A 25891-nucleotide genomic window follows, 5' to 3' on the forward strand; every position below is an offset into this window, starting at 1 on the left:
GAAAGCACACCCAGTCACATTAAAGAAGCCAAACTGTCTGCTTCAAAGAGAAAAGGCAACATCCTGTCACAGGCCATGCTCTGGCAAAAATGTAAGTGGTTTGGTTGTGGCTGTCAGAGTCAAGTAAGCAGAGGCAGGGGCCAGGAATCGAGAGCCATTGGTGGTGATGGGAGCGCAGGGTCTAAGTTCAGGGCCTAGGGAGCATGGAGGGCTGAGGTGGGCGAGATGGAGTTTGCTGGCAAAACCAGCCTGTCAGTGGTGATGCTCATTTTCCAACTTGGGGGAACGAAGGAGTGTCCCAGGGTGGGGACAGCTCCTTGCATCTCCGGTTCTGTGCGTGAGTCACCGAGGTAGGAAAGGGCAGTTTATGATTCATGAGACGGAAACCACACATGGTACGGGTTTGGAGCAGTTCTTCACGTGAGGGCCTTTGCTTACATGGACACCTGCTCTTTGGCTTGTTGTTTAGATCTCTGGGTCTCTTTCTAGCTGAATTCTGCCAAAGGTGGTTCCCTCCTGTGCATGTGTTGGGATGCGATGGGAACCCAGTTGTGGGAAGCAGCTCTTCACTGCTTCCCTCCAGGCTCTATTCATTTTCTTCCTTATTCTGTGGCATGGTTGGCTTTCTGTTCCACTGCAAAGGGCCCGTGGGCTTATCTTTGACCTTGATTTTTATCCCTGGAGTTGAATGGAACAACTGTGAACTGCATTTTCCGTTCTGTGGATTGAAAAGAATCGGGTGTTATTGATAATGGAAGCCATACAGACATTATCTACAACATTCCTTTCATGAGGTAAACAAAGTCAACTGAATAGTCTCACAAAAGTTGAACCTTGTTAAGGGTCAGTCCCGTACTTCCTCAAGTAAGAGCTATTATCAAAAAATTTTCCTATCTTTCTTTGTAAGATGATTAATTCCTTAAAATGCCTTTCATTAGTTTAAGTATACCATTCCTCAATCAAACTTATATGATAATCCAGATGAAAAGAAAAAGACATTTGGGAGGGTTTTATTTAAAAAAAAAATCTGAAAATACCACTTTACTGATTAAAATGTGACATAGCCACATTATCAACAACTCACTGTTTTCTTTATTTCTCAATCTCAAGTTCTCTGGAATTGATTTTGTTATTCATAGGTGACTCAGAGGAGCAATTTAAACAATTCGCAGTTTACAAAGTCCTATCATTGATATCAGCGAGATTTCATTTTTAAAAATAAAAAAAAAACAACTTTAATTTGGATTTGAGAGTTTTAACCACCTCTTCTAGTTTGGGTAGCATGGAACTCATACCAGAAGGTGACCAGAGCAAAACCTTATCCTTCTGGAAGCAGAGTGGCAGCCAGCATCATTGGAAATGCTATAAGGATGTAGGCAGATGGGTCTGGGGCCTTTTGAGTGCCTTTTAATGCCTTCTTGCTTAGAGTTTTGTGTGAGCACATTTATTTAAAAAAAAAAAACTCTTAGAGTTTGCATATTTAAAATGGGGGTAAAAATAATCCCACTGTGTATAGTGGTTCTTAATAAGCTGACGGTGCCACAAGAATGATGCCAATTGCTCTGACTTGGCATTAGCCCCTGAGGTATGGGCTGCTTGCCTACAGTGAAAGAGCTGCCGTGGGCTCCCACTGTTGTTACCCACTGGATTTTCCTTCTCCGGTGCCTTACAAGAAATGAACAGATTTTTTTTTTTTTTTTTTTTTGAGAGTTGTTGGAGGGCTTGCTTCCTGCTCATACTGCTGGGGCCAGCCAAGTCGACCAGAATGCATTAGAACAGTGACCACATTGTGAGTTCACCAGTATCATAACTGAAGTGTGCTCAGATGAGCAAAAGTAAACATTCTTGTCAACTGTCCTTTGGGGCCTTGAAGGAAATGAGGAAAGGCCTTGCGCACCAGACTTATCCCTTTACCCTGGACCTAAGGTCACCTGAGCGACTAAGACTTGTGGGAAAACCAGTAAAATCAAGGCAGTGCCACCAGCCCACTGAGAATCAAAGAGACTGAGAGGACAGGGTTTGTAGTCAGACAGCAGGAGTGCTGAAATGGCACTTTCTTTTTTCAGAAAACACCCTTCAGGCATGAGCTGAAATGACTGTACCCAGGGCTAAGAAAGAGTTAAGAAAACAATCCTAGTGCATGTGGTCCCTCCTCCCCGCTTGGCCCATGGACTCCTGTTAGTGGACTCATGGTGAACACAGGCTACCGTAGTTAAGGCAGGAGAACAGTGGGACACAGTCAGACCTGTTGACATGGAGATGTAGACGCCTTGAGGTCTCAGCCCTGGGTGTCAGCTGGATCAAGAGGTTGGTCCGTCTGCAGACTTTCTCCTCAGGCTCTGCCCTGGTCCTCCCCAGCTCGTGTAGATGAGCTCTGACCCATACCAACTAGGGCAGCGTAGTACAAACAGCTTGAAACAGCTTGAGCCCTGGGCTGAGTGAGCCAGGGCTGATTCTGACAGTTGGCTCTCCAACTGAGAAATCTCACCTCTTCTCACCCTTAACACGGGCATTTGAATGCCTGCCTCACAAAGACTTCGTGAGAATTAAAGGAGAGCATGTACCTGCCTCTGGTCAATATTGTCTGTACGTGCTGGGGGCATCAGCTTGGGGTTTATGTTAACCGTTGGTTACAGGACATTATATTTTGTATTTAAGCAGTTTCCGTAAAGCTTGCTCTTCCTCTGCTCAATTAAAAAAATAGATTAATATACAAAGTAATGTGTTTCATCATGGTATCTTCATACATATGTGTCACTCTACTTTGTTCTTATCTGCTCGCCACCCACATGTCCCTTCCTTTGCTAAACGTCTGTTGACACAATTCTTACAATGATTGCCATTAAAAGTTTAAGATAGAGAAAACACTCCATTATAAAATGTAACTGTAACAATTAAATTTCACATGAGTTATCATGCCAGCTGTCTGGCAACTTTTAAAACCGTAAGTTTACTTAAAGTGACAAAAAAAAATCAAGAAAATGCTATAAAAGCACCCTGTGCCATCATAGCATGTTTCAGAGGCTGAATTCAGCAAGGCACTGGCTCGCTTAAGTGTGGGATATTAACTTCTCAAACAATTTGATCCACACGTTTTCAAATGGAGGTGGCCACATTACAGGAGCAGAAAATGTGTTCAAGGCCATATTTTAAACTCTTACTAAAGTTTCAAGAATCTGAAGATTATTTTATCTAGTTGTAAATTTTTATTGAAAGGTTGAACTTAGGAAAAAAAAAGAAAGTAGGCAAAGTGGAACTCATGTGTCCAATAAGCAGCCACAGTGGTCAGTTAATGCCCTCCTTCTTCTAAATGTCCCATAAGCCTATCTGACCCTTCAGGCTATGCCAACTTCCCTCCCATATATCTTTTCCTATACTTTAAAGAGTTCCAGACAAAATATTTTTGGGTGATAGAGTCTAGCAACATTTTTCAAAGGTGTACAACACAAGTGTGCTAAGATGGCTTGTGTGCCAAATCAGGCTTATTGTCTATCTTTGTAAATAAAGTTTTATTAGAACACACCTATGTTTCTTGACTGGCATATTCTGCAGGGCTGCTTTTGCTATAGTAGCAGAGTTGTATAGCTGTTAATGTTACTGTATGGGCCTATCTGGGTCTTTATAGGAGAAGTTTGCTCACCTCTTGACTTAGATGCCCGGCTGGTACTTGAGGCATTCATTTCTCCAGGTTACTCAATGTCTTGGGCTTGTACAGTGTTAGAATCAATGGTAGATAAAGCATGCAATCAATTCATTCAATAGTTTTTTTTAACTTTCTTTTTATTTATTTTTTGTGTCTTTCACATCATGCATCTCCATCCCATTCATTTCCCCATCAGTCGATAGTTTGTTAATGACAAAAAGTCTAATTGATGAAAAATCTTTCTAGAAGTGATGGAACAATGTATAATAAATTCAATATCACTTGCTAGAAAGGGGAAAAATTGGAAGATAAGATTTTTATCATTGTTTCTTGTATTAGGGAAAGATCTGGGTGATAGTGAAAGCAGGGTTAACTGATTTTTCTTTGCATTGACTGGTTGTCTCAGATCCCATGGTCTTAGCCATGTCTTCATTGTAGTTAAGTCAAGGGGCACCTTAGGAACAGGAATTAGTTACTACCAAATCATTATGCCCATGTGCCTTTGTCAGACATCTGGAACATATCAGAGAGGTTTAACAGATCAGAGAGGTTTAACAATTAAGAACTTGTAATTCTCACTAATAGTGAGATCTACTTTTAGGATTTACCCTAGGGTTCCACTAACCAGGAAATATATATATATATATATATATATATATATATATATATATATATATATATATATTTAGGGTAAAGAGACTAAGAGATATACATGTGATTTTTGAAACTTGGTAATTTAAACTATGTAGACAACCTCTCACGTTTCCATTATATGACACAGCTTTGCTTAACGAGCTCAGTAAAGACCTTCCCTTCCCAAGCTTATGCACTGAGTTCTTACTGCTAACGACAAGAGGGATCCGAAGGAGAGATGTAAATTCACAGGTTCCTTATGCAGGCAAAGTGGGGGTAGACTGGGGAAGATACACATCTCTCAGGCTGTTGCATTGTCTTTACCCAGGGAGATATGAACAGACGTCTAATAAGCCCAGACTGAGAACCAATGGCAGACCAAAGTCACAATTATTCCCAAGTGTAGGTTGGTGAAATTATGAGTTTATATGGCTTATTTACAATTCCAAATATCTGTATCACCAAAAATTCCTACTCTAGCCTGGGTAATGACTTCCCTAAATCTGCAGAAATGGAGCCCCCTTTAGTTAGTCCTTTTTTGCTTCGAAATTTAGTCTAGCATCCCCTGAAACTAATTCTCACTGGGAAAGAATGTCATAGAGCTGGAAGGTCAGGGCCAGGAATGAGTGAGTGGCCTGATCAGGTGAGGGTCTACTGACTTTTCCTCCCCTTTGCTTCTATGGTAGACTGTGAACAAGCTCAGCCTTGTGAAGGTCTCATGGATTCTTACAGGTGCTCTTATTGAAATGAGAACAACCATGCTAGTACCCAGAAAACAGTGTTCCACAACACAAGAATGCAGTTTAATTGGTAAAAGAGCAAATGATTTTCATGGCGCACATTTTCCTTGTCTTCCTATATTTACTAAAGAAAGATGTCAAATGTGTATCCCTAATTCTTAATATTCATCAACTCAGAAGTATTGAAAATGGTCCTTCCACTCATGCATTGAAATCTATTCTTTTAAGAAGAAGGGAAAAAAGAATCAAGGTTGTCTACACTTGTTCACTAAAAGTGTGGATGTTTGATTCATTTAGAAGTTCTGCAAATGTTTGCTTTTAACTTTCCAATACAAAGTAGGTGTATCAGGTCCCCCCCACTTTGAATTTCCTACAGTAGTTTAATTTCCAGTTAAATGAAGATGTTCACTAATTTCTCTTGCTAGCTAACCAAACCAAAGTTGGGTAATTGATTATGATTGTTAGGATAACTTTCTCTTTATGGCATCCTTAGTAACTATTCTAGTTTTCTCATTTTTAGGAATAACTTCTTGAAAAGAGATGCCTTGGATGAAAGAACCTCCTCTGAAGCCCCTGTGCCTTGGAAGTGTGAGGCTGTGAACAGAGGCATTATTCTTGCATTAATGATTCAGAGGCATTATTCTTCCCAATCTACAGACAAACAGGCTTGAGACCTTTCAGCCAGCCACCTAACCACTGTGGCACTAGTCTTTTCCTAGCTAAGAGACTCAACTCAGGCTCTAATCACTGAGGTTTTTTTTATGTCCCTATTTAAAAAAACATATTTTAAAACAAAGGTCCTTAAGTTAATAGAAAAGAGCAGCTCTTTTCAACATTGGCTATATACTGGGATGTTTTAGGATAGATTTAAGGAATATCAATACCTCGGCCTCAACCCAGAGCTTCTAGTTCTGCCCCAGGAACAGGAATTATGTACCCATTAAGGTACAGTTTTCCCTTCATGGGTTATGGCAGGAGGTAATACCCATTTCATAGCACAACTTAAACTAGAAAATGATATTAAAATAAATAGTTTAAACTTTCTAGGCCTGGGAAATGTTGAGATAGAAAAGAGAGGAGAGAAGCAAAAGAGTTAGAAATAGGAACATGTTTTAATCATCTTTTCATTATTTCATGTTTACATATATTCATGTGTTCTGTATTTCCAATCCGATAGGGGAACTTCTAGAGATCAAGGAGTTATGAGTAGATTTCTTCTTACTAGATCATTTTAATGTTCAGGTCTTAAACTATTACTCATAGTTGAAATTGATAGTCTCTGTACTAGTATTAACAGAAAGTGCTCAGTCCTTCTGATAGCGTTAAATGGCAGCTGTGGGGTATAGGGCACTTACTTGGTGCCACTCAGAATGTGAATTCTCTGTTGGGTCAATTTGGGTGACATTTGGTTTCTAGTATAGAGATGGAACACAATAGGAATTTAGGTGAGATTCTGGACTGTACTTATCACATAAAAGAAGTTCATAGCAGGCTTCCCAGGATGCTGTGGGAGTCTCTGCACTGCCAACAATATTCTGGCTTATTTTGTCTTTCTGTTCTGATGTCTTCGGCCTATGACTTTTGTCCTCAAAATTTCCTGATTGTCATTGTAACTTGAGCCACCACGTCGATGATCATCAAATCTTGAAAGAAGAACTGTGGAAAGAAAAAATATATATATCTTCCTCACTACTGTTTCTTCTCTTAACAGACAACCCCTTTTGAGATCTCATGGCTACTCCATCCGCAGGGGAGAAGAACGTAATTGTTTAGATGGGCATATTGCCAGTGCAAGGGCTGTTAAAAAACGAAGAAACAAGCAGGCATTGGATGTGATAATGTCAGTCTTTGCCACACTTTGTGTTCTTTCATCTACTTCTCATAAAAATGCCATGACATGGGTCCTGTTATAAGATGTTCTTCATTGATGAAGAAACTGAAGCTTAAGTATTATATTAGTAACTCACCTATGAGATAAGATTCATCTTAAGCAGACCCAAAATATTGACTTGCTAAACTGCCGTATCTCCTGCCACCAAGCGGTGCTACCTCCTAGAGCTGAGGAGATACATTTGGTGAAAGCCAAATGCTTTCCATGTTAGATAAAGGCCAACAGTGAGATAAAATAGAGAGGCCCACAGACGGTTGCTCAGACCTTCAGGATTTATTCACAGTGTGTTGACTTATTGGAGAGAAAGCTCTGGCGAGTGGGGTTTTATTTAGAGCCATAAAGGGATATTGCTGCTTTGTTTGCTTGTAGGAGTTTAAAGATCAGCTTCAGGGTCAAGCAGATATGAGTTTGAGATCTATGCCTTACTGGTTGTGGTTCTGGTAAGTCTCGTCTCTTTCTGTATACACCAAGGATGTGGTTCTTCCTTCATGGGCTGTGGTGGGTGTTTACTACCACGCTTGGCAGTAAGTAAACACACAATAAGTAGTTGTTACTATTATCACTTTTCTCTCACTAAGAGCAGAGGTTATGCAGGCTAACTATAGATTACAATTGGTGAGTTTGCCATTACCTGTGAAGTGGCAGGGTGCATATTCATGGTCCTGTAATTAATAACAGGACTCGGGGATCAGGGTCAATGCTGATGGCTAAGCTGATCAGTTTGAGACCTATTTGTCCATGACTTCCTTACCACCCTCATCAGGCAGCATGGGGTGTATACTTGCGTTTGTTTTTTAATTCACAAGTTTGGACTGAGGTATTTATAAGTTGGTTGTGAGGAGAACAACACTTGAAATGGTCAAGAAATAGCACCGATGATACTGAAAACCGAAACAACAATGTGTTGCCTCTTTTTCTTAGTAATGGTTTCGTTAGTAGTGCTTTCTGGGAAAAGCTGGCAGCCAAAGACTCATAAGCCAGAATCGTTCTCAGGCTAGGTGCCGGTGCCCAAAAGGGGTCAACCACTCTTCAGGAGAGCTTAATTACCTTTTAATCTATGAGAAAGAATCAAGCTTTTACTGAGAAGGGAGATGATAATAAAGATTCTTAAAACCTCCTAGGAGCCGGGCGGTGGTGGCGCACGCCTTTAATCCTAGCACTCGGGAGGCAGAGCCAGGCGGATCTCTGTGAGTTCGAGGCCAGCCTGGTCTCCAAAGCGAGTTCCAGGAAAGGCGCAAAGCTACACAGAGAAACCCTGTCTCGAAAAACCAGAAAAAAAAAAAAAAAAAAAAAAAAAACCTCCTAGGAATGACAAATGTTGAGATGCTGAAAAAGAAAGGAGGGAGAAAAGGTGTTGAAAATAACAAGTTTTAATATCAGCTCAGAAAGAAAAGTGTAGAAAGAAAGTCAACCATCTTTTCATTATGCTATGCATGTGCATACTCAACTAGGCATCCAATCTAGTGATGGAACTCCTAGAGAAATGAAGCAATGAAATAAATTATCTCCAGCAAATGGGAAGATGGGATCAGTGATGATGCCATGGGACATTTGTAGATCATGAAGGACATATAATGATAATCAGGTTCATTGCTTAGGTTCTGGAAAATATTGCAGCATCTTAGCATTGGAATAAAAATCCAAGGATGTCTAGGCTGATGCACATAAACGTTGTTGATAGTCACTCTTCAAATAAAATGTCTTGTGGGATCCTAACATCAATGTCAAGATGAAGTATCTCTGGGTTGGGCATGCCCAGAGCTTGGCTTTCTTGTTATGTCCTTATTTTCTTGCCTGGAATCTTAATCTTGTCCTAGGGTTCTTAAGGGTTCTAACCAGTTCCTCACTTCTTTGACCCAGGGTCCTGACAGCTGGTCACAGGTTCTTGGCATACAGAGTGAGTCACTGGGAAGCATGTCGTCTTGATTTTCATGAAGCTTTACAGCTGCGAAGGTCATGTGGGTTTCTTGTGAATAAGGGAGGAAGAAATTTCTTTTAAAAAAGACTTAGTGACATATTTCTCGGATTTGATATTCTAATAACCACTCTTCCAGTGTCCCTCATAAAGTAGTCTCCCATATCATTAGAGCCTCTGGTTAGTAAACCTGAGAATTGTCGAAAAAGCTCATCTCTACTACAAGTTATGTTTTTCTTCATGAGGCAGTTACCAGGACTATTTTTACATGTGGACCAAAACCTTTACTACTCATGCGCCTTGATACTGGGCAGTTGGACCTGACCGTTAAATATAACCCCTGCTGCATCCTTGAAAAGAGTAGTCCTTACCAAGGATCTCGTGAAAAAATAAATTTATTTTTGTAAGACTCTCTTTAGCTTTGGAAATCTAAAACTAGGTATTGTTTAAGTCAAGAAGCTAATGCCTGAGTATCCATCTGCCTCTTTAAGCTGCCTAACCACAGATTTTCTTCCTGACCCATATCAGATAGAGTCAATAATTCTAGATTCAGATCTTTATTTAATAAATAAAGATGTATTCCTCTTGTCTGCTGTATCCCTCCTGATGGAGTTGCTTCCCTATAGAATTTAGGTTGGCAGTAGGTCGGGTAGGTTTAATGTGGGTTTGATGGTCATGCGTTCTCAGGTTAGGCCATTACATACACTGACACACAGACACACACACACAGACTCACACACAGACACACACAGACACAGACACATAGACACACACAAAGACACACACACACACACACACACACACACACACACACACACACACACCCCTTCTGCTTTGAGGCTGCTGCTCTCTGAAATTGAGATAATGTCCAATGTGTGAGCCAGGAATCTGCCTTGCTCTAACAGGTGATACAACCTCTACACCTTCTAGATTTGCCTTCCATGTTGTATACACAGCCACATGTACACTTCACATGTGATGTGTGTTCCTAGTTATCCAGACCCACTGAAGGAATATCCACAACCCAGCCTCAGCTGGGGCTATGTCCCTGCTGTTTGAGAGACACGTACAGATTCTTTAAGGAGTGGCTAGCATCTGAGGTCAGGACAAGGGCATGCCATTGTACTCTGTCTCTTACCCAATTGCTAGCACTCAAAAATATCCATTGTATTTATTCTCAGAGGCAGCTCTAAAAGTCCTTAAATATACTAGCAGCCCACTTGTCTGGTGGCTTTTGAAGACAGAAATATGCTTTGCTTATACAGTTTTTACAAAACCAATGCCAGGCTTTTGTCTCCTGTTCAGGGTTGTTGTTTGGTCAATCCCCTTCCATCCTTGGCTTCTCTGTCTCCTCCGTAAGGCTTTCCTTGAGGACTTTAGGCCCAGTACTTGAAGGTGACTTCCAGGAGCATGATTAAGACAAAGTGAGACAGGCTTTGTAGGTATGTGCAGACATTTAGTCTCAGCATGCAACAAGATACGGTGAGTGATAGTGACTTTTGACTTGGCACCTATTATTATACCCTACCTGTCAGTCCGTACTTAATCTTCATGATAGCCCTTTGAGACAGACAATATTGTTCTAATTTTACAGGTGGAGAAACTGAGGCTTACACAATTGAGTTACTTACTAAGGGTCACACAAGTAATAAACCATGTAGCAAGCTTTCCACAGTAGGTTTACCAGGTCCTAATTAGTACTCCACTGTATCTCAGTGCAAAGGAACTTTTCATGACACTGGACTTTTCTTCCCCTTTCAATTGAAATAGGTTCACCCTACATGGGGGTGGTCTATGATTCCACCAAGGGTAACTCTACACTGACTCAAAAGTCACTGCAAATTTGAGTCTCAGAAAGCAACACTTAAGGGCTGGGGAGCTAGTTCAGTTGGTAAAGTTCTTGCCATGCTAATATGAGTACTGAATTTGATCCCCAGAACTGGCATGGTGGCATTTGCATGTCATCCCAAAGCTAGGAAGGTTGAGACAAGACAGGATCCCCTGGCTAATCAACCTGGGCTGAATCAGCAAGTTCTAGGCCAGTGAGAGACCCTACTACAAAAAGAAAACAAAATAACTACAATAGATGACATGTAGGTTAACCTCTGGTGTGTACCTACACACACATATTCACCCCCTGTGTCCTTCACAGACATGCACACACAAGAAAAATTAAAAGAAATTAACACTTGAGACTGAATCTAGATGACTTTCATCTTTTTTTTTTTTTTTTTTGAGACAGGGTTTCTCTGTGTAGCTTTGGAGCCTTTCCTGGAACTCACTCTGTACCCCAGGCTGGCCTTGAACTCACAGAGATCCGCCTGCCTCTGCCTCTCAAGTGCTGGAATTAAAGGCGTGCACCGGCACCACCACCCGGCTGACTTTCATCTTATAATGAGTCAGTGGGGCTAATCAGCCAAGGGCAGACAGCAATTGGAAAAACATCCTGAGGGTTCGCCCAGGGTCTGTCACCATGGAGTGTCTTGGCTGAGACTCATTCTCTTACTGCTACTCATGGTATGGCCCAAACCACTGACTCCAGATCAGTTTCTGCACTGGAGAGAGAACTGCCCGTCATGCCTCTTGCCTTGCTCCTCTTTATACAGCCCCTAGAGACAGCTTGCTGCCCATTCAAGCCTTACTGAGTCAGATGGAAGCAGAAGTCAGAACTCTTCAGTTCTGAAGCGGAAATAGCTTCATCACAGCTTGTAATTCTAGATTTGCTTGTGTGATTGTTTCATTAAAGTCTGCATATCCCACCTGAGTAGACTTGCAAGTTCCCAAGGGCAGGGGCCTAGTTTGACCTGCTCAACAAGTATTTGCTAGATAAATGGCCTACCAGATGTCTCTTGGTCTTGACCCTGAATCAGAGATGTGGTGTATCTGAGATAGGAACCCTTTCTGCTCTGGTGACCCTAGTTTCTATAAAAGGCGGGCAGATGCAGCTGGTTTCTCAGGTGGACCTATTTGCTGTCATTTCAGTAGAAAAATACCCAAAATAAAACGTTGCCAGGAATTGAGTCTCTCAGTTCTTGTCACTCCTCATGTGAGTAGACTTTTTGGCAAGTTTCTTGGGGAGGGCTGTATTACCTGGAAACCACCATTTTCTTTGGAAAATGGCCATCAAGAGAGGAGACAAGATCATGTGGTCCAAGCCAGTATTTCAACTGGAGGAAGGGGGGTTAGGGTTGGCTTAGGGACCTTTAGATGACTGATCTTCAATGCCACATAGAGAAAAAAAAATGGGACATATAGAGGCAAGAAGAAGGGACGTGGTGAGGCAAAAATGGGCTATGTTGGCATCAGAGGTCTTGGATTTGGTTGCTAACACCCCTACTGATGAATGCAGTCCTTGCACAATTTGTTGAATATATCTAAGCGTCACCCTCTTCATCAGTAGAAGGGAAGGAAAGTAAACTACATCTTTTGTTTGTTTCAGAGGTTGTAGTGCAGCCTCCCATGATATCATTTGTGCCAGAGGCTCTGGGGACTATACCACAGAACTTCAAGAAAATATAGGTGAGGATTTCAGAATTTCTGGGGGTTAAGATTATGACCTGGAAACACACAGACTATTGCCACCCATTCATTCTTCATTAAATGGGTGTACATACAAAGATATCTACAGCAGTTCTTGCACCTGCTACTCCACAGTAGATTTGGAAAGAGGGTGGGCAGGTGGCATAGAAGGCGTAGTGGGCCTCAGGGGGAAGGAATCCTGGACAGTAGTGTTTGTGAGAAAAGAGTCAAGGAACCTCGCTGCATAGAAGACTCCACACCATAGACCTGTGGCTGGCTTTGCCTGAGGTGGGATACCTATAATTCAAAGCCTCCATGAAGAAACACCCTAGGCAGAAGTTTGGTAAGTCAGGATGGGCTGTGAGTTTTCTTTTTACATCTAACGTAATGAGAGGAATGCCTATTGGGATCACCCTGGGTGTTCATGCTGTGATCTCTATGGCTTTCTTGAGACAGCATCCTATCCTTATTGGATAACTTTGGTCTGAGGTCTGGTGTTCTATGACTGCAGTCACCCTAGACAGCGGCAGATAACACCCGGTGCCTACTCATCACCTGCCTTGTTTTGCCCTGTCCAAGTTTAAGGACTTTCTTAGTGACTATAGCCCCCCTTGAGCTTTCCCCAGTGAGCTCACCTGTGGCTGATGGTGAAACACTGCAGGACCGATGGGGGAGGAACGTGCTTCTTGGGGGGGTTCTCAGGGAGGGGAAAAAAACCCACTGATTCTTTCCTCTTCTCTGACTTAGCCAGACTCAACCACCATTTTTGGGATCTCTTGATAGAGACATTTCTCTGTTTCCTCCCTGATGGCACTAGCAGCCTTACATGCAATATCATAGCATAATTCAAGTACAGTTCTATTTTCTCTCAGACCTTCTAAACAACTTTTATACAGTCATGTCCCTACCCTTGCCCCTTTCACATCCTCTGTTTTTTCTCTGCTTTGAGTATTATCTAGATTGCTAGAATATATAAATGGAATGTTTATTATGCCCGTCTGTGGAGTCTCCTGGTTCAAGCATTAGTGACTAGAAAGCCCACATTCACATATATACAGGATCTTTTTGTTGGCTTACATTAAAAAAAAAAGGAAATTTGGTGTAAATTGGGCAAGAAAGTCTTTGTTTAGTATGTCAAGTCTCTTTGGCCAAAGAACAAAGTCTCTCTTCCTGTTTGGAAAAAAAAATCAGCCATTGTCCATAAATGAAAATAGTAAATGTGAAAACTTTGAGAACTTCACGCTAAGAAGAGCACCTACAGTAGCATTTCCGGAAAAAAATGGGAACAAGCCTGTGGCCTACCTGAGCTCATGTTTTCCAGAAGACCTCAGCTATCTCAGGCCACCAACATAAACAAGACTCTTCACATTAAAGTGTCAGCAACTTTTCAGATTTTGTTTTCAGTAGAAGCTTGGGCAAGTTCGTTAGCCCCAGGCTTGAAGTCCTATTGTTCGATTATTTGCTTTGGTTTTGCTACAAGTGAAGAGAGTATTAGTTGTCTTTCTCCTTAATGAGTTCTATTTTCTTTTTGATAATATTGAACGCCAGCAGAGAAAGAAAACATTCACAGTGCTTACTGGGAGTGATTCAGAGTGTCGTAAGTGCTAGTATGTGTCTTGTGACCTTCTCATCTAGGTGGCTTTTATCTTTCAAAGTGGCCCATGTGGCTGTAGCCTTGAGGTCCGACTAGTTGTGAGCTGAAGCTTGAGCAGTCTGTCAAGCTGGCATGGAAAGGCTCCTATAGATGCGAGAACACCTGTTCTATGGTTTCCTGGTGATGTAAATCTGTGTTTAACTTATATATTACGTAGTTTTTAGAACAGAGCTAGCTGCTTGGCCTGATGACCCATGGGAAACGGCTGAAGCAAGAGTCTTCTCTCAGAAAACACCTATTGGACATGGGCTCTTTTAAAGCTACACTGAAAGACAAGTTACTGATGACTAGAACCTGGCTACTGGCTCCTTAGTTGAGTAGCAAGTGTGCTGTGGTTTGCATGGGGTTATTAAATAAATAGGTGCTGATGATTTTGCATATTTCCTTAGTGAGATTTTATTGTGCCTTCATTGAGAAAACCAGAGTGTCACGCTTATTTAACTCAGTAGGAGCCTGTGTTCTCTCAGCTTGGTGGAGCATGAGCACTGATGCATTGTGCATCCAGGGGGCTGTGGGGTGTAACCTGTCGGCTTCAAACTATCATGCTGTGCACCTTCGCCTGAAATGGTAGCCTCAGGACTCTTCTTTTTGTGACATGCAGCCTGTCTGGGTGTGTGGTGGCGGAAGTGAAATGCCCTCTGCTGACTATTTACATCTTCAGATCTTATACTACTCGTTTTGGAAAAAGGAAGCTCTCTCTGTGACCAAATGTATGGGTTTTGCTATCAACTAGGCTTTTCAAACTTTTTTCCTTCCTGGAATATCACTGGCAACAGATGGTCCATAGTAAAGAAAGGCAGGATGAAGTCCTGTCCAAAAAGATTCCCAGAGGCTCATGTTCAGGTGCACCGATTTTCCTTTGTGATGGATTTTTCAAGCCCACAGAAGCTCAAGGGGTCTTCACACCACAAGAGGAACATTGAGAAAGTTTCAGTCTTCACTAGTGTGCTGCCCAGAGCTACAGTGTGACTCGTGAATTACTAGACTCTGATTATCACTAGTCCAGACGTTTCTCTTCTTTTTGGATACAGTACTATTTCACTTCCTACTTTATTTTCTATAGATACTATCTTAAAAATTGCTATTTTAGATTATGTTAATATTTTGTTTAAAAAGTCATGAACTATTTCAGTGCAGTTATTGGAAAGTTAGATCAGTTCAAGGATTCAGCAGCCCTAAGCCAAGGTAATGGTTACTTTGGACAAAGTGCTTTTCTTCTTCTTCTTCTTCTTCAGAATTTCCGTAGTGGGTTCAGTTCTGGTGCGGGTGGCAGTTGATGCCACAGTGTTTACTAGGGACTGGTGCTGCTTGTTACTTTCCATAGATTAGTGTCAGTTTGCAAGTACTCTTGTCTAATGAGCTTCCCAGGGAGACATCTCGATGCTTTGGCTTCTGATATTTCACGGTGCTTTGCAGAGACACCTTAGAAGCCACCCCACTCTTGCCTACTCAGGTGGAGTCAGTTACCAGATTCCTTGACAGCTAGCTACAGACACAGAGCTGTGGGAGTGTCCCAGCTGAACTAGACCAGGACTTCTGTGTTATGCCAGGACACATCTGTTAATTCTGTGGGTTCCAGAGATGACCAGACATGAAAAGCTGGTACACTGTCTTTACAGACTCTCTCCAAAGCCTTCTTGGTTCTCAGATTTTAAAGCAGCAGGGACCAGGAAATCCTAACTTCACAAGATCTGGAAGTACCCAGCTAGTCCCTTTCTAGCCAAGTACATGTTGTATCCGGTTCCAGAGAAGAAGTAGGACCAGAGAGGAATGGGACCTGGAGGCCTCTAGGCCCTCCCCCAGAATTGTACATGCAAATCAGAGGAACATGAGCCTCATTCCTGTCTCTGATCTGGGCTGAGATGTATGTGTATTGCTTTCCCAGTGAATTCAGAGGGTGATCATACTACTTAGACTTTCTCGCTCCTTAGACCCAAACCTCATTATTTTTTTCTGAGAGTACAGTATCTCAGGTTAGACTCTGTGCCTAAGGAATGGAAAGAAATGGATGAGGAGGTCAGCAGAGATTGAGTGGAGAAAGCTGATGTGGTCATGAATGATCCTGAGAAAGGGGAGCAGAATGAGGCAGAGGCAGAGATACTTTCCTGTCTCTCATGGTAGTGCATATACACTTGCCTCTGTGTGTGGCACTCAACATTGTTCTGCAGACAAGGTGTGCAAGCAGTGATTGTACAGGAGTGATACACTCAGAAGGAAGACTGCAGGCTAAGAACATGTCACCGAGAAGTTAAAACATGTCTCCATTTTACAGATAAGGAAGTTGAGGGAGGCCTAGAGTTGTAGCTGGAAGTTTTTCTGTGTCCCGCCTGGTCCTGCAGCTGCTCAGACCCACATAAACACACAGAGGTTTATATTATTTTCAGACTATATGGCCATGGCCTATGGCTCAAGCTTCTTGCCAGTTAGCTCTTATAACTAAACTCAGCCCATTTCTATTAATCTATATGTCACCAAGTGTTCCATGGCATTACCTGTGTGCCATTACATGCCTCTCTGGATGGCAGGATGGTGTCTCCCCTGCCTCTCCTTTCTCCTCTTACTATTTCCCTTGGATTTTCCCACCTGACTCCATCCTACCCTGCCATAGGCCAATGCAACTTTATTTATCAACCAGTCAGAGCAACATATATTCACAGTGTACAGAAAGACATCCCATAGCATAGAGTCATTACATAAATCTGGAAATTTTCTCCTAATAAGTGATGGCCCATATCTGAATGCAGGTATTTTTTGACACTTAAGTCTATTATTGCCGTTTTGAACAAAGATGAAGGTGGTCTCAGGGCACAAATACTATGCTGGCTCTTCATGATATACACTCTTATGTCAGCCCATCTCATTGGTAGGTAGTATATTGCTTATTTTCTCTGCTATACTTTACAACCCACATGAGCAGGGGCCACATCAACATCCACATGTGTCCAGAAACCTTTTGGAAGAATGCGTATGGGAGTAGAGATTCCCTTTTTATCACAGAGATGCTAAGATGAGGATCATCTCTTACAGGGATGCTATGGAGCAGCTCTAGTGTTAAGTCAGTGATGAAGCATCAAAGCTCCAAACTCAGTCATCTTCAGAAACACTGCACATATTTTTATATATACAGACTCCTTGGCTTAAGTGGATCCCTCAAATCCAGGGGTATCTGTATTTTGTATCAGTTTCTAGTTGATTCTGCATCATGGTCAGATAGGAAACCATAGCATATATAGGTCTGAAGCTAGCATAGTCTGAGGATCTGAGGTCCTGACTCTCACTGTCTGCCTCTGGAGCTCACTCCCACCTCTGCTTACTGGTTCTGCATGACTTCTTCGCCTACTGGCCTTCAAGACCAGACCATGCTGGTGCTGAGAGCCCAGGAGCCCTGTGGGAGGTCTTGGGCAGAGTGAGGCACACTTTGTTATCAGTATCAGCTGGGTGTTTACTGAACAAAGTTCAGTCAAGGCAGCCCTATGGATCCGGGTTGAACAGATACCCAGGCTTCCGGGCCTTTGATACAAAGCCTGGGTCCCTGGACCCTTATCAGTAGAGGATAATGGGCTCCTTGTGTGAGTTCCAGAGACCATTGCTTCTTGATCTTGGATGACCTAGATCTTGGCCTGCCCTTCATGGGCCTTTCCATCTGTGTGGATAGGTTGTCTCTGATCTCCCAGGCAAGGGAAAGCCCTATGGCCTGGTTCAGGTTTGGTTGATGTTTTGGAGTCTTGAACTTTTTTTTTTTTGACAAAAGTGAAAGAAAACATTCTCCCAGCAGCAAGGTGGACACCCAACTCTAGGATACATGAATCAGCATTGGAGGTTTGTCTCATGTGTACTGAGGATCACCAAGGACCTGGCAAACACATAATTTTTTTCAGTCCATTAACCCTAAAGGAGAGTTGAGAGGATGATAAAAGTAACTACATTTGAAAGCATCACCCAGCTGATTAGCTAACAAGCAGCCAGGACTAAGATTATAGAGTTTAGGCGTGTCTGCCACTGGAGGAAGCAGGAATGAGGCACAATATCTTGAGAAGTTTATAATTGTGTTGCAAGCATTTTAAACTCACGCCAACAAGAATAACTAATCATTACCTAACAGGCTGTGAATTTATTGAATTTTGGAGGCAGAGGATATAGATCAGTGGCAGAACACTTTGCCTAGCATGTCTAAGGCTCTTGGTTATATCCACAGCACTAACAAAACAAAGAGACAAGAAAACAAACAAAACCCTGATTGCTAAATGCTTGTTCTGTACCTGATTTTATATGATACATTACTTTTTATGGACTACACCAAGTTACTCTGACCAACATCCATCAGATAAGAAACTACAGATTAAGAGGCTCAGAGAAATTGAATTACTTCCTAGGACTTCATAGCTAGATTGTGACTGAGATGTGATTTGAATCCAGCTATACCTGACTCAAGAGTTTCTGGTCTGATTGTCATCCTTTACTGCTACTTACGTGAATGCCACCAGCTCTAGGTGTGTTGGAGAGGTGGATGTAGGAATTCCATGGTCTTGAGGGGTCAGAGAAGTAGTCCCAGAATAGAATTCTGGCTACCAGAAATAACAATGAAGATAGAGAGGTGAAGCATGCAAGGTCATGCATGCTGAGGAGTGTAACTAGGCCTTCTTGTTGGAGTCAGTTTATGTATCATGCAAAGGGGCCAGAAAAATGGGGTTCTGATCCCATTGGGAAGCCCTGTTGCTTTTAGACAAAGGGGACAGGGCTTAATTATTTGGATAGAGTAGAGCCCCAGAAAGTTTGGGGGCAGAAGGATCTCTTGGGAGAAATACTCTAGGAAGCCTCACAGAGACTTTTCATGTTAAGTACAACTTAAAGAGTTGGGCACTAGAAGATATGGGGCACTTGTGGTTGGGGGGTTCTGAGAAGGGCCAGGGGTTCCAGTGACACTCTTCTTTACAGCCACAGCTCCAGAGCAAGCTCCTGCCCCACCACGGCCATACCAGGGTGTTCGAGTCAAGGAGCCAGTGAAGGAGCTACTGAGGAGGAAGCGTGGCCATGCTGGCAGCGGGACAGCCGGCCCACCTACTGCGGTGAGGGGCTGCTGTGGGGCAGTGTGTCTGCAGTGTGTGTGTGCGTGTGTCTGTGTCTGCGTGTGTGCTCGTGTGGGTGCACATGCAGTTGAATTTGTCAGGGTGGCCAGAGGGAGAATATGCGAGTATTCCTCCCTGATTCATGCAACATCCACGGGGGCATGAACACAGCAGATTACATGGAGAAGGTGGGCCCTGGATGCACCAAACTGGTGGTTCCTCAGGGTGGTAAGGGGAATAGTGGGGCTTCTTGCTTTTATCCATAGTGGGGGAAATATCTATTGATGAGGCTTGAGGGGTATGCACCCTGGTGTAAGTTGGGAATTCAGAAAGTTTCTCTAATTGCTCAGCCTTCTTGCTAAATCAAAACATAAATCCCTCAAAAATGCAGGTGGTGATGGTTGGGGTGTGGGGTGGGAGATTTCCCCCTATGATTCTCCTACCCTGGGTCCCGGGGAGTCCCTGCAGAGGGCTTGCTACAGATAGATAAATACCCATTCTGATCTTCTTGTCCCTGTTCTAGGTGGTGCTGCCCCACCAACCCCTGGCAACCTACAGCACAGTGGGTAAGAGCTCTTCTCTACAGACTTTGTGTCTTTGGAGACCCTCTCTGGTAAAGCCTGCAGCTCTGTAATTTCTTCTTTCCCAACAGGTCCTTCCTGCCTTGACATGGAGGTTTCTGCTTCCACAGTGACAGAGGAGGGGACATTGTGTGCTGGCTGGCTCTCCCAACCTGCCCCAGCCACCCTTCAGCCCTTGACTCCATGGACACCTTACACGGAGTATGTGTCCCATGAAGCTGTCAGCTGCCCCTACTCAGCTGACATGTATGTGCAGCCTGTGTGCCCCAGCTACACAGTGGTGGGACCCTCCTCGGTGCTGACCTATGCTTCTCCACCACTCATTACTAATGTCACGGTATGTCACACAAATGCAGAGTCCCATCTACCCATGCTAATAGCACCTGTTGAGAAAACTCTTGATTTTCTTGGCTGTTGATTCCCATGATCATCGGGTCAGCCAAGTTCACTGCATTTTCCAGGGTGATTTGCTCCTATTCCTATTGGCTGAAAGTATCTATCCTCCACAAAGACACTGTATGCTTACATTGTCACATCCTTTACCCCTGTGGGTTAGAAAGATCTCTTGCTTCCAGTCCAAACCTCCCCAGCTACTCAGAAAGCAGTGGGTCTCTGAGAGTGAGGATTTTAGCAGATGGGACAGTAGGTGAGATCTGTGTAGGGTCTGGGTTCCTGTCAGTCCAGATAACCTATAACCTAGGGAGTGGTTGTACACTTAGTAATGGGAACTACTATAAGGCTTCCAGGCTGAGCAGAAGTTGACACTACTCATTAAGGAAACTACTTTTGGGTCAGGCCCTCCTGTAGGATCTTTTTCCCCCCACCATAATGTTCAGCACTCTTTCCCTTTTACTTAGTAGCTCTGTGCTTAGTACTTGGACATCTCTGAATGCAGTGCCCTCAGGTATAAAATGGGAAAGATGGGTGATACTAACAAGATGTTGATTATTGGGATCGAATGAACTGGTCCATATGGGACTGTGCTTAGCATACAGATAGCATGCCATAAATGTTAGTTATTAGCCTCATGGCCATAGTCTGGCAGCAGCGTCAACAAATGACTGCCTTTTAGTGCCAGATAGAAAAGGAAGTCCTCCCATCCTTGAAGAGTGGAGGAAAGGAGTTATTGTTTCATATGCTTAGTCCCTGGGTGTCCAAAAGAATGGGAATCCCTTAAGTGTTTGTGGGGAGAAAAGGTCTAGGAAGCCAGTGAGCTAGTTGACCCACTGGTGACCAGCTCCACTCTGGGGCTGTGGGTAGTAGAGCCGGAACCTCCTGAGTGGTCTCAGAACCCACCCTTGGTAGTAGAGCTTGTCTTAGCTCCATGTGTCCCATCTGTTTGCCTCCAGGGTCCAGTGTTATTCCAGCGTCCCTGATCTCTGCTTCAAAGCACTTTCCTGGCAAGGCTTGTGGAAGGTCTTCTATGCCACGCCCACCTGGCCACCCAACAAACCGATCTGGGGGTGGATCTTGATGAGAGTGAATGGGGAAGAGTTAATTCAGCACCTTCCCCAGGCAGCTCATTTCCATAGCAGCAGGCCTGGGGTGGAGGACACAGGGCTTCACAGCCAGCTCATTACTGAAGATTCTTTTCATTAGTTATCCTTGTCTATCATCCCCACCTTCCACTTTGAAAGGGTCTGTGTATCAAACAAACTGTATTTATTAAGAAATAATTTGTTTTGTCATTTTGTAAATTAGCTCATCAAAGCTTGCTTGAGCTGCTGGCTCAGCACCCCTGGTCAGCAGAGATAAGAGCTGCAATTCTATCCCCTGGCAGGGACCCAGCAGTTACAGTTGACCTGTGTAGAGGCGTCCAAAGGGAATGATTTCCATTTGGATTTTTGAAATAATGGAAGCAGTAAGGTTTTCCCAGGTCCTACCTAACTTCAAGAAGCCGAGTTAGGGAACATGTGCTCGCACTGAAAGAGAAGAAACTGTGTGTGCAGTAGATTACACACCAGCTTACATGTTGAGGGTCACCAGCTCCATTGTTCAAATATAGAAACTTCCTGAAGCCTTGCTACTCAAACTGTAGTCCCTACACCAGCCACACGGCATCCTCTGAGGTCTGACTGGACTTGCAGAATCCCAAGCCTGACTCCAAATCTCTGGGATCAAGATCCATGTTGTGACAAACTCCTCAGGAGGCTGATGAAAATTCTTCCCTCAATGACTCTAGCAGTTTACTTTCCAGATGCATGGCAACTGAAGAGATGACAGGGGAGAATGGGGATAGAAAAGGGGAGGTTTGGGTCTGTCTTACGTCTGTCCACACAGAGAATTTCCTTATCCATCTGCTTTTCTCAGCTGTGGAAGGGTAGTAAGAATGTAGGCCCTGTCTTGCTGGCTTGAGGTTTGTCTGAGTAGTTGCTGTGTGAATGTGATGTATGGTTTGTAGAGGAGCACAGCCACAGGGAGCAGCTCAGAGACAGAGGGGGTTGAGCAGGTACATGTGTTAGGCAATAGCAGGAAGGGGCCACATTTGCCAACACAACAATGCTCCCATGCCACAGGAAAGCTGGACTCCCTGTACTGGTCAAAACCTAGAAGGGCAAGAGCTGAGGGAGCTATGATGAGCTATGGGGACCTAAGGATGTCAAAGCTGCTTGTGGGTCCAATGTCACCTTTCTGTCTGGATTAGATAGTGGTCATCTTCAAGAATCAGCTACAAGGCTGTGAGACAGTCTCATCATTTATCAAGCATATATTTTGCACAATTTAAGATTTCTGCAATCGGAGTATATTTTATATTGAATGAAATCTGTAAAACCTCTGATTTACTCAGTGGCATGACCTCATTATTTTCTGCATCCCCTTTCATGAAAACGTGAAGCTTTCAAGTTGGGGAGTTGCTTGAGCATAGAGTTAGAAGAGGGAGGGACAGGCTTGAAACTTGTCAGACTCTCCCTTCTAGGAGACTGAGCAGGAGGAGGTGGAGCCCCATTTAGTGAAACATCAGTAACAGCAGGGCGGGGTATAATTCGAGATCACGATGGGGCAAGAATGCAGGTGGGCACCCCAGTTCTGCTAACCATTGGTCCTGTATTTTCCCATCACAGCCAAGAAGCACTGCTGCACCCGCCATGGGGCCCCAGCTAGAGGGCCCAGAGCACCAGGCACCCCTCACCTATTTCCCGTGGCCTCAGCCCCTTTCCACACTGCCCACCTCCGGTCTGCAGTACCAACCTCCAGCCCCAGCCCTGCCTGGGCCCCAGTTTGTCCAGCTTCCCATCTCCATCTCAGAGCCAGTCCTTCAGGACATGGATGACCCCAGAAGGGCCATCAATTCCCTGACCATTGACAAGCTGCTTCTGGAGGAAGAGGAAAGCAACACATATGAGCTGAACCATACCCTCTCAGTGGAGGGCTTTTAGGGCTGCCTTGCACCTACCAGCCCTTTCCCTGGAAACTGAGATTCAGAATGTGTTCAGATGGAGCCCTGACTCCTGTCTGTTTGAAATGGCTTTCATAGGTACCTTTCTACCCCAAAGCTGAATTGTATTCCTTCCTTCCCTCCCTCCATTCCCTCCCTCCACTCCCCCCATTCTAACTTCCTCCTTTCTTATTTCTTCTTCCAGTTTTCTTCCTCTGGAGGGGGAAATTATAGCGATATTATGAACAGAGCCTTATACTGAATGTCACCAAGTCTGCAGCTCAGAGTTTCCTTTGGTGTCACAGTATTAGAGAAGTGCCCTTCTCTCAGGTGGCTTTGATTTCTGGTAGCAGTAGCATTATAGATCTGTCCTAAGATCACTTACCCCCCTGCCATTCTAAAATGCATGGGGTCCCACAGGGAGATCAAAGCCACCAGCACCTCCCTGCTGAGTCAGCCATGGACAGATGCTCTCACATCCCACAGTTTTGTTTTGTTTACTCTTCTGGGCCTTGGCTAGTCTAAGCAGATGTCTCTGGGCTGGTGAGAGGGGGTGGGACAGGACTATGAGGGTGGGTAGGGACAGTCAGTGAGTGATGGGGGACAGGGCTGAGGAGGAGCAGGAGCATACATGTGGTGTGTCTGTGGTTAGAGAGGGAGTGAGGAAGGGGAGACTGAGTGATCTACTCCACCTACAACCAACTTCGAAAAAAAAAAATAACGCTTTAACTTACTTCAGCTGATCTTCTCAACAGTAATTGTGGGCAAAGCTGGATGTGATCAGCAAGATAATGATGAGTCATCTGTTTCTGCCCCTCTGCAGGCCCTCCTGAAGCCTGACAGTGAGGAGGGTTCCCATTTAGTCCTTCTATGTGGGCTCCCCCCCACCCCATATCATGAACCATCCATCAGCACCATGAAGGGGCGCCAAGGGCGCTTCCATCCTTCACAGGCTTCTGGAGTCATGGTTGGTAGGCCCATTAGATTTCATTTCAATTTTTATTTTATTCTTGCTGGAGAAGCATAACATTTGCTATTGAGTATTTTGCTGTTTCTGGGGCACTCTGCTCCTGATGTGGATGTGGATGTGTCTTTGGGAGCTGGCAGGCTGTTCGCTAATGGTGCCATCATCACTTGGGCATACTTTAGTCTTTAGAATCCACATAGAAGTAATAGATGTTTCTGGAAAGTGATAGGTTTTCCACCCCTTTTCTGTTTCTATTTTCAATGAAAAATCAGAGAAAGCCACCAATCTTTCTTTTTTTTTTTTTTCATGCTTTGTGTTTATTTTGATTCAGATTTCTCAATTTCTACCTAAAATTCTGGTAAGCTTATCTTGAATTCTTTGTATTCCTCTTTAATAGTTAGATTGAATGTTAGATTCTGGATGATAAGTTTACACTTGCATGGTAGTTACCGTGAACAAGAAAGGGAAGAGGTTGCCCCAGCCTATTGAATTAAGGCCCAGTTGCATATAAAAACACTATTCAAGATTTCCCAGCTACTTGAGGGTTTGAGAAGATGCAGGAGTGGCATTCACAGAGGAGTTAATTCTGGGAAAACGAAACAGCAAAGGAAGTAGTGTGAGCATTCGCTAGGGTTGAACTGGCGTCTTTCCCCCTTCTTATCCTAGGACCCCAAGTCTTGGCTGCAGACGTTCACCCAGATTCCCTTCTGAGTTTTCCTACGCATAGGAAGCATTTTCAATAAAGATTTGTAGATGCTTCTCCGTGTCTAAGTGTTTTATTTCTTACCTAGTTAACCCCCCCTTATCTCCCAGACCTCTGGCAGACAGTGTCATTAGAGGAAGAGTCTTGCTGTAGTCTTGTTGATCTTGCAAATTGATCTGTTCCAGGTAAAAGCTGTCCCCACGGTGCCCATTGGGCAATCCTCACAGGAGAACATAGGTGTGGTTGGTGGATTTGTTCTCCAGGGCAGTGGGGGCCTGAAGGGTGGGAAAAAATCTTGCTGGCCTATTGTCCTTCCTGCTGCATAAGTTATATGAATAACTTCTGATGATTCGCATCTGGGATTCTGCCACCGGCATTCTCCAAGAAGCCATCAGGCAGGACTCTGGAACATGTGACACAAAGAGAAACCTGAGAAGCTAGTCACCCCTCCCCCATCCTTGCAGTGAGTTACACTTTTGGAGGTGTCTCTTCTGGTGATTTTTAAAGAATTATAATCTTAATTTTTTAATCCATATTGGAGTCACTGTGTAAGTCATCCCCATTATTCTGCTCTCTAACTGTTTCCAGATACCAGAACCACTTGAACAATCAGCATCATTATTCTTTCTGTATATTTATGTACAACTTAGAAAAAAAAAAGTCAAGCAATGAAAGGGATTTGATGGGAAGAGAGAGGCCAGCTTGGTATAGATTAGTATTTTCCAGGATACTCATCTGAAGGTGTGCACTTCAGCATGAGAGAAGCCAGAGGCAGACAAGCACATGGTCAGACAAAGTTGGCCACATGGAAAGAATCAGTCACAACAAAGTGACCCCAGTTCTTCTGAGTATCAGGCTGTACTGACTGACCTTGAAGGGGTAGTTTGATGATAAGTTCTGTGTGTGTGTGTGTGTGTGTGTGTGTGTGTGTGTGTGTGTGTGTGTGTGCATGCGTGTGCCTGCACAGGTGCCGGTGAAGGCTGGAGGTCAACGTCAAGTGTCTTCCTTAATTGCACTCCACTTTGTTATTTTGTGACCATTTCTCACTGAAGCTTCTGTTCACTGACAGTTCACTGAGAGCCAGAGTAGTTGGCCAGAACGGTTCAGCAATCCTCTCGTCCCTGCCTCCTCAGTGCCGGGTTTATAGGTCCTTGCTGCTTGACCTGGCTTTTCTGAGGGTGCTGGGGATATGAACTGGGGTTC

At 43.7% G+C, this 25891-nt stretch overlaps 1 protein-coding gene across 1 annotated transcript; it reads left to right on the forward strand.

The window, feature by feature from the left end:
- On the forward strand, positions 1–24744 carry Pou2af1 (POU class 2 homeobox associating factor 1). Its single transcript, XM_052728933.1, has 5 exons — positions 1–91; positions 18931–19061; positions 19585–19627; positions 19714–19979; positions 22705–24744. The coding sequence occupies exons 1-5, from the start codon at positions 76–78 to the stop codon at positions 23017–23019; spliced, it is 771 nt and encodes a 256-aa protein (XP_052584893.1). The 5' UTR covers positions 1–75; the 3' UTR covers positions 23020–24744.
- Positions 24745–25891: the final 1147 nt, after the last annotated feature.

This window comes from Peromyscus californicus, unplaced genomic scaffold (genome assembly GCF_007827085.1).
Source record: "Peromyscus californicus insignis strain IS unplaced genomic scaffold, ASM782708v3 Scaffold_11__1_contigs__length_118956290, whole genome shotgun sequence".
NCBI classification, from domain to species: Eukaryota; Metazoa; Chordata; class Mammalia; order Rodentia; family Cricetidae; genus Peromyscus; species Peromyscus californicus.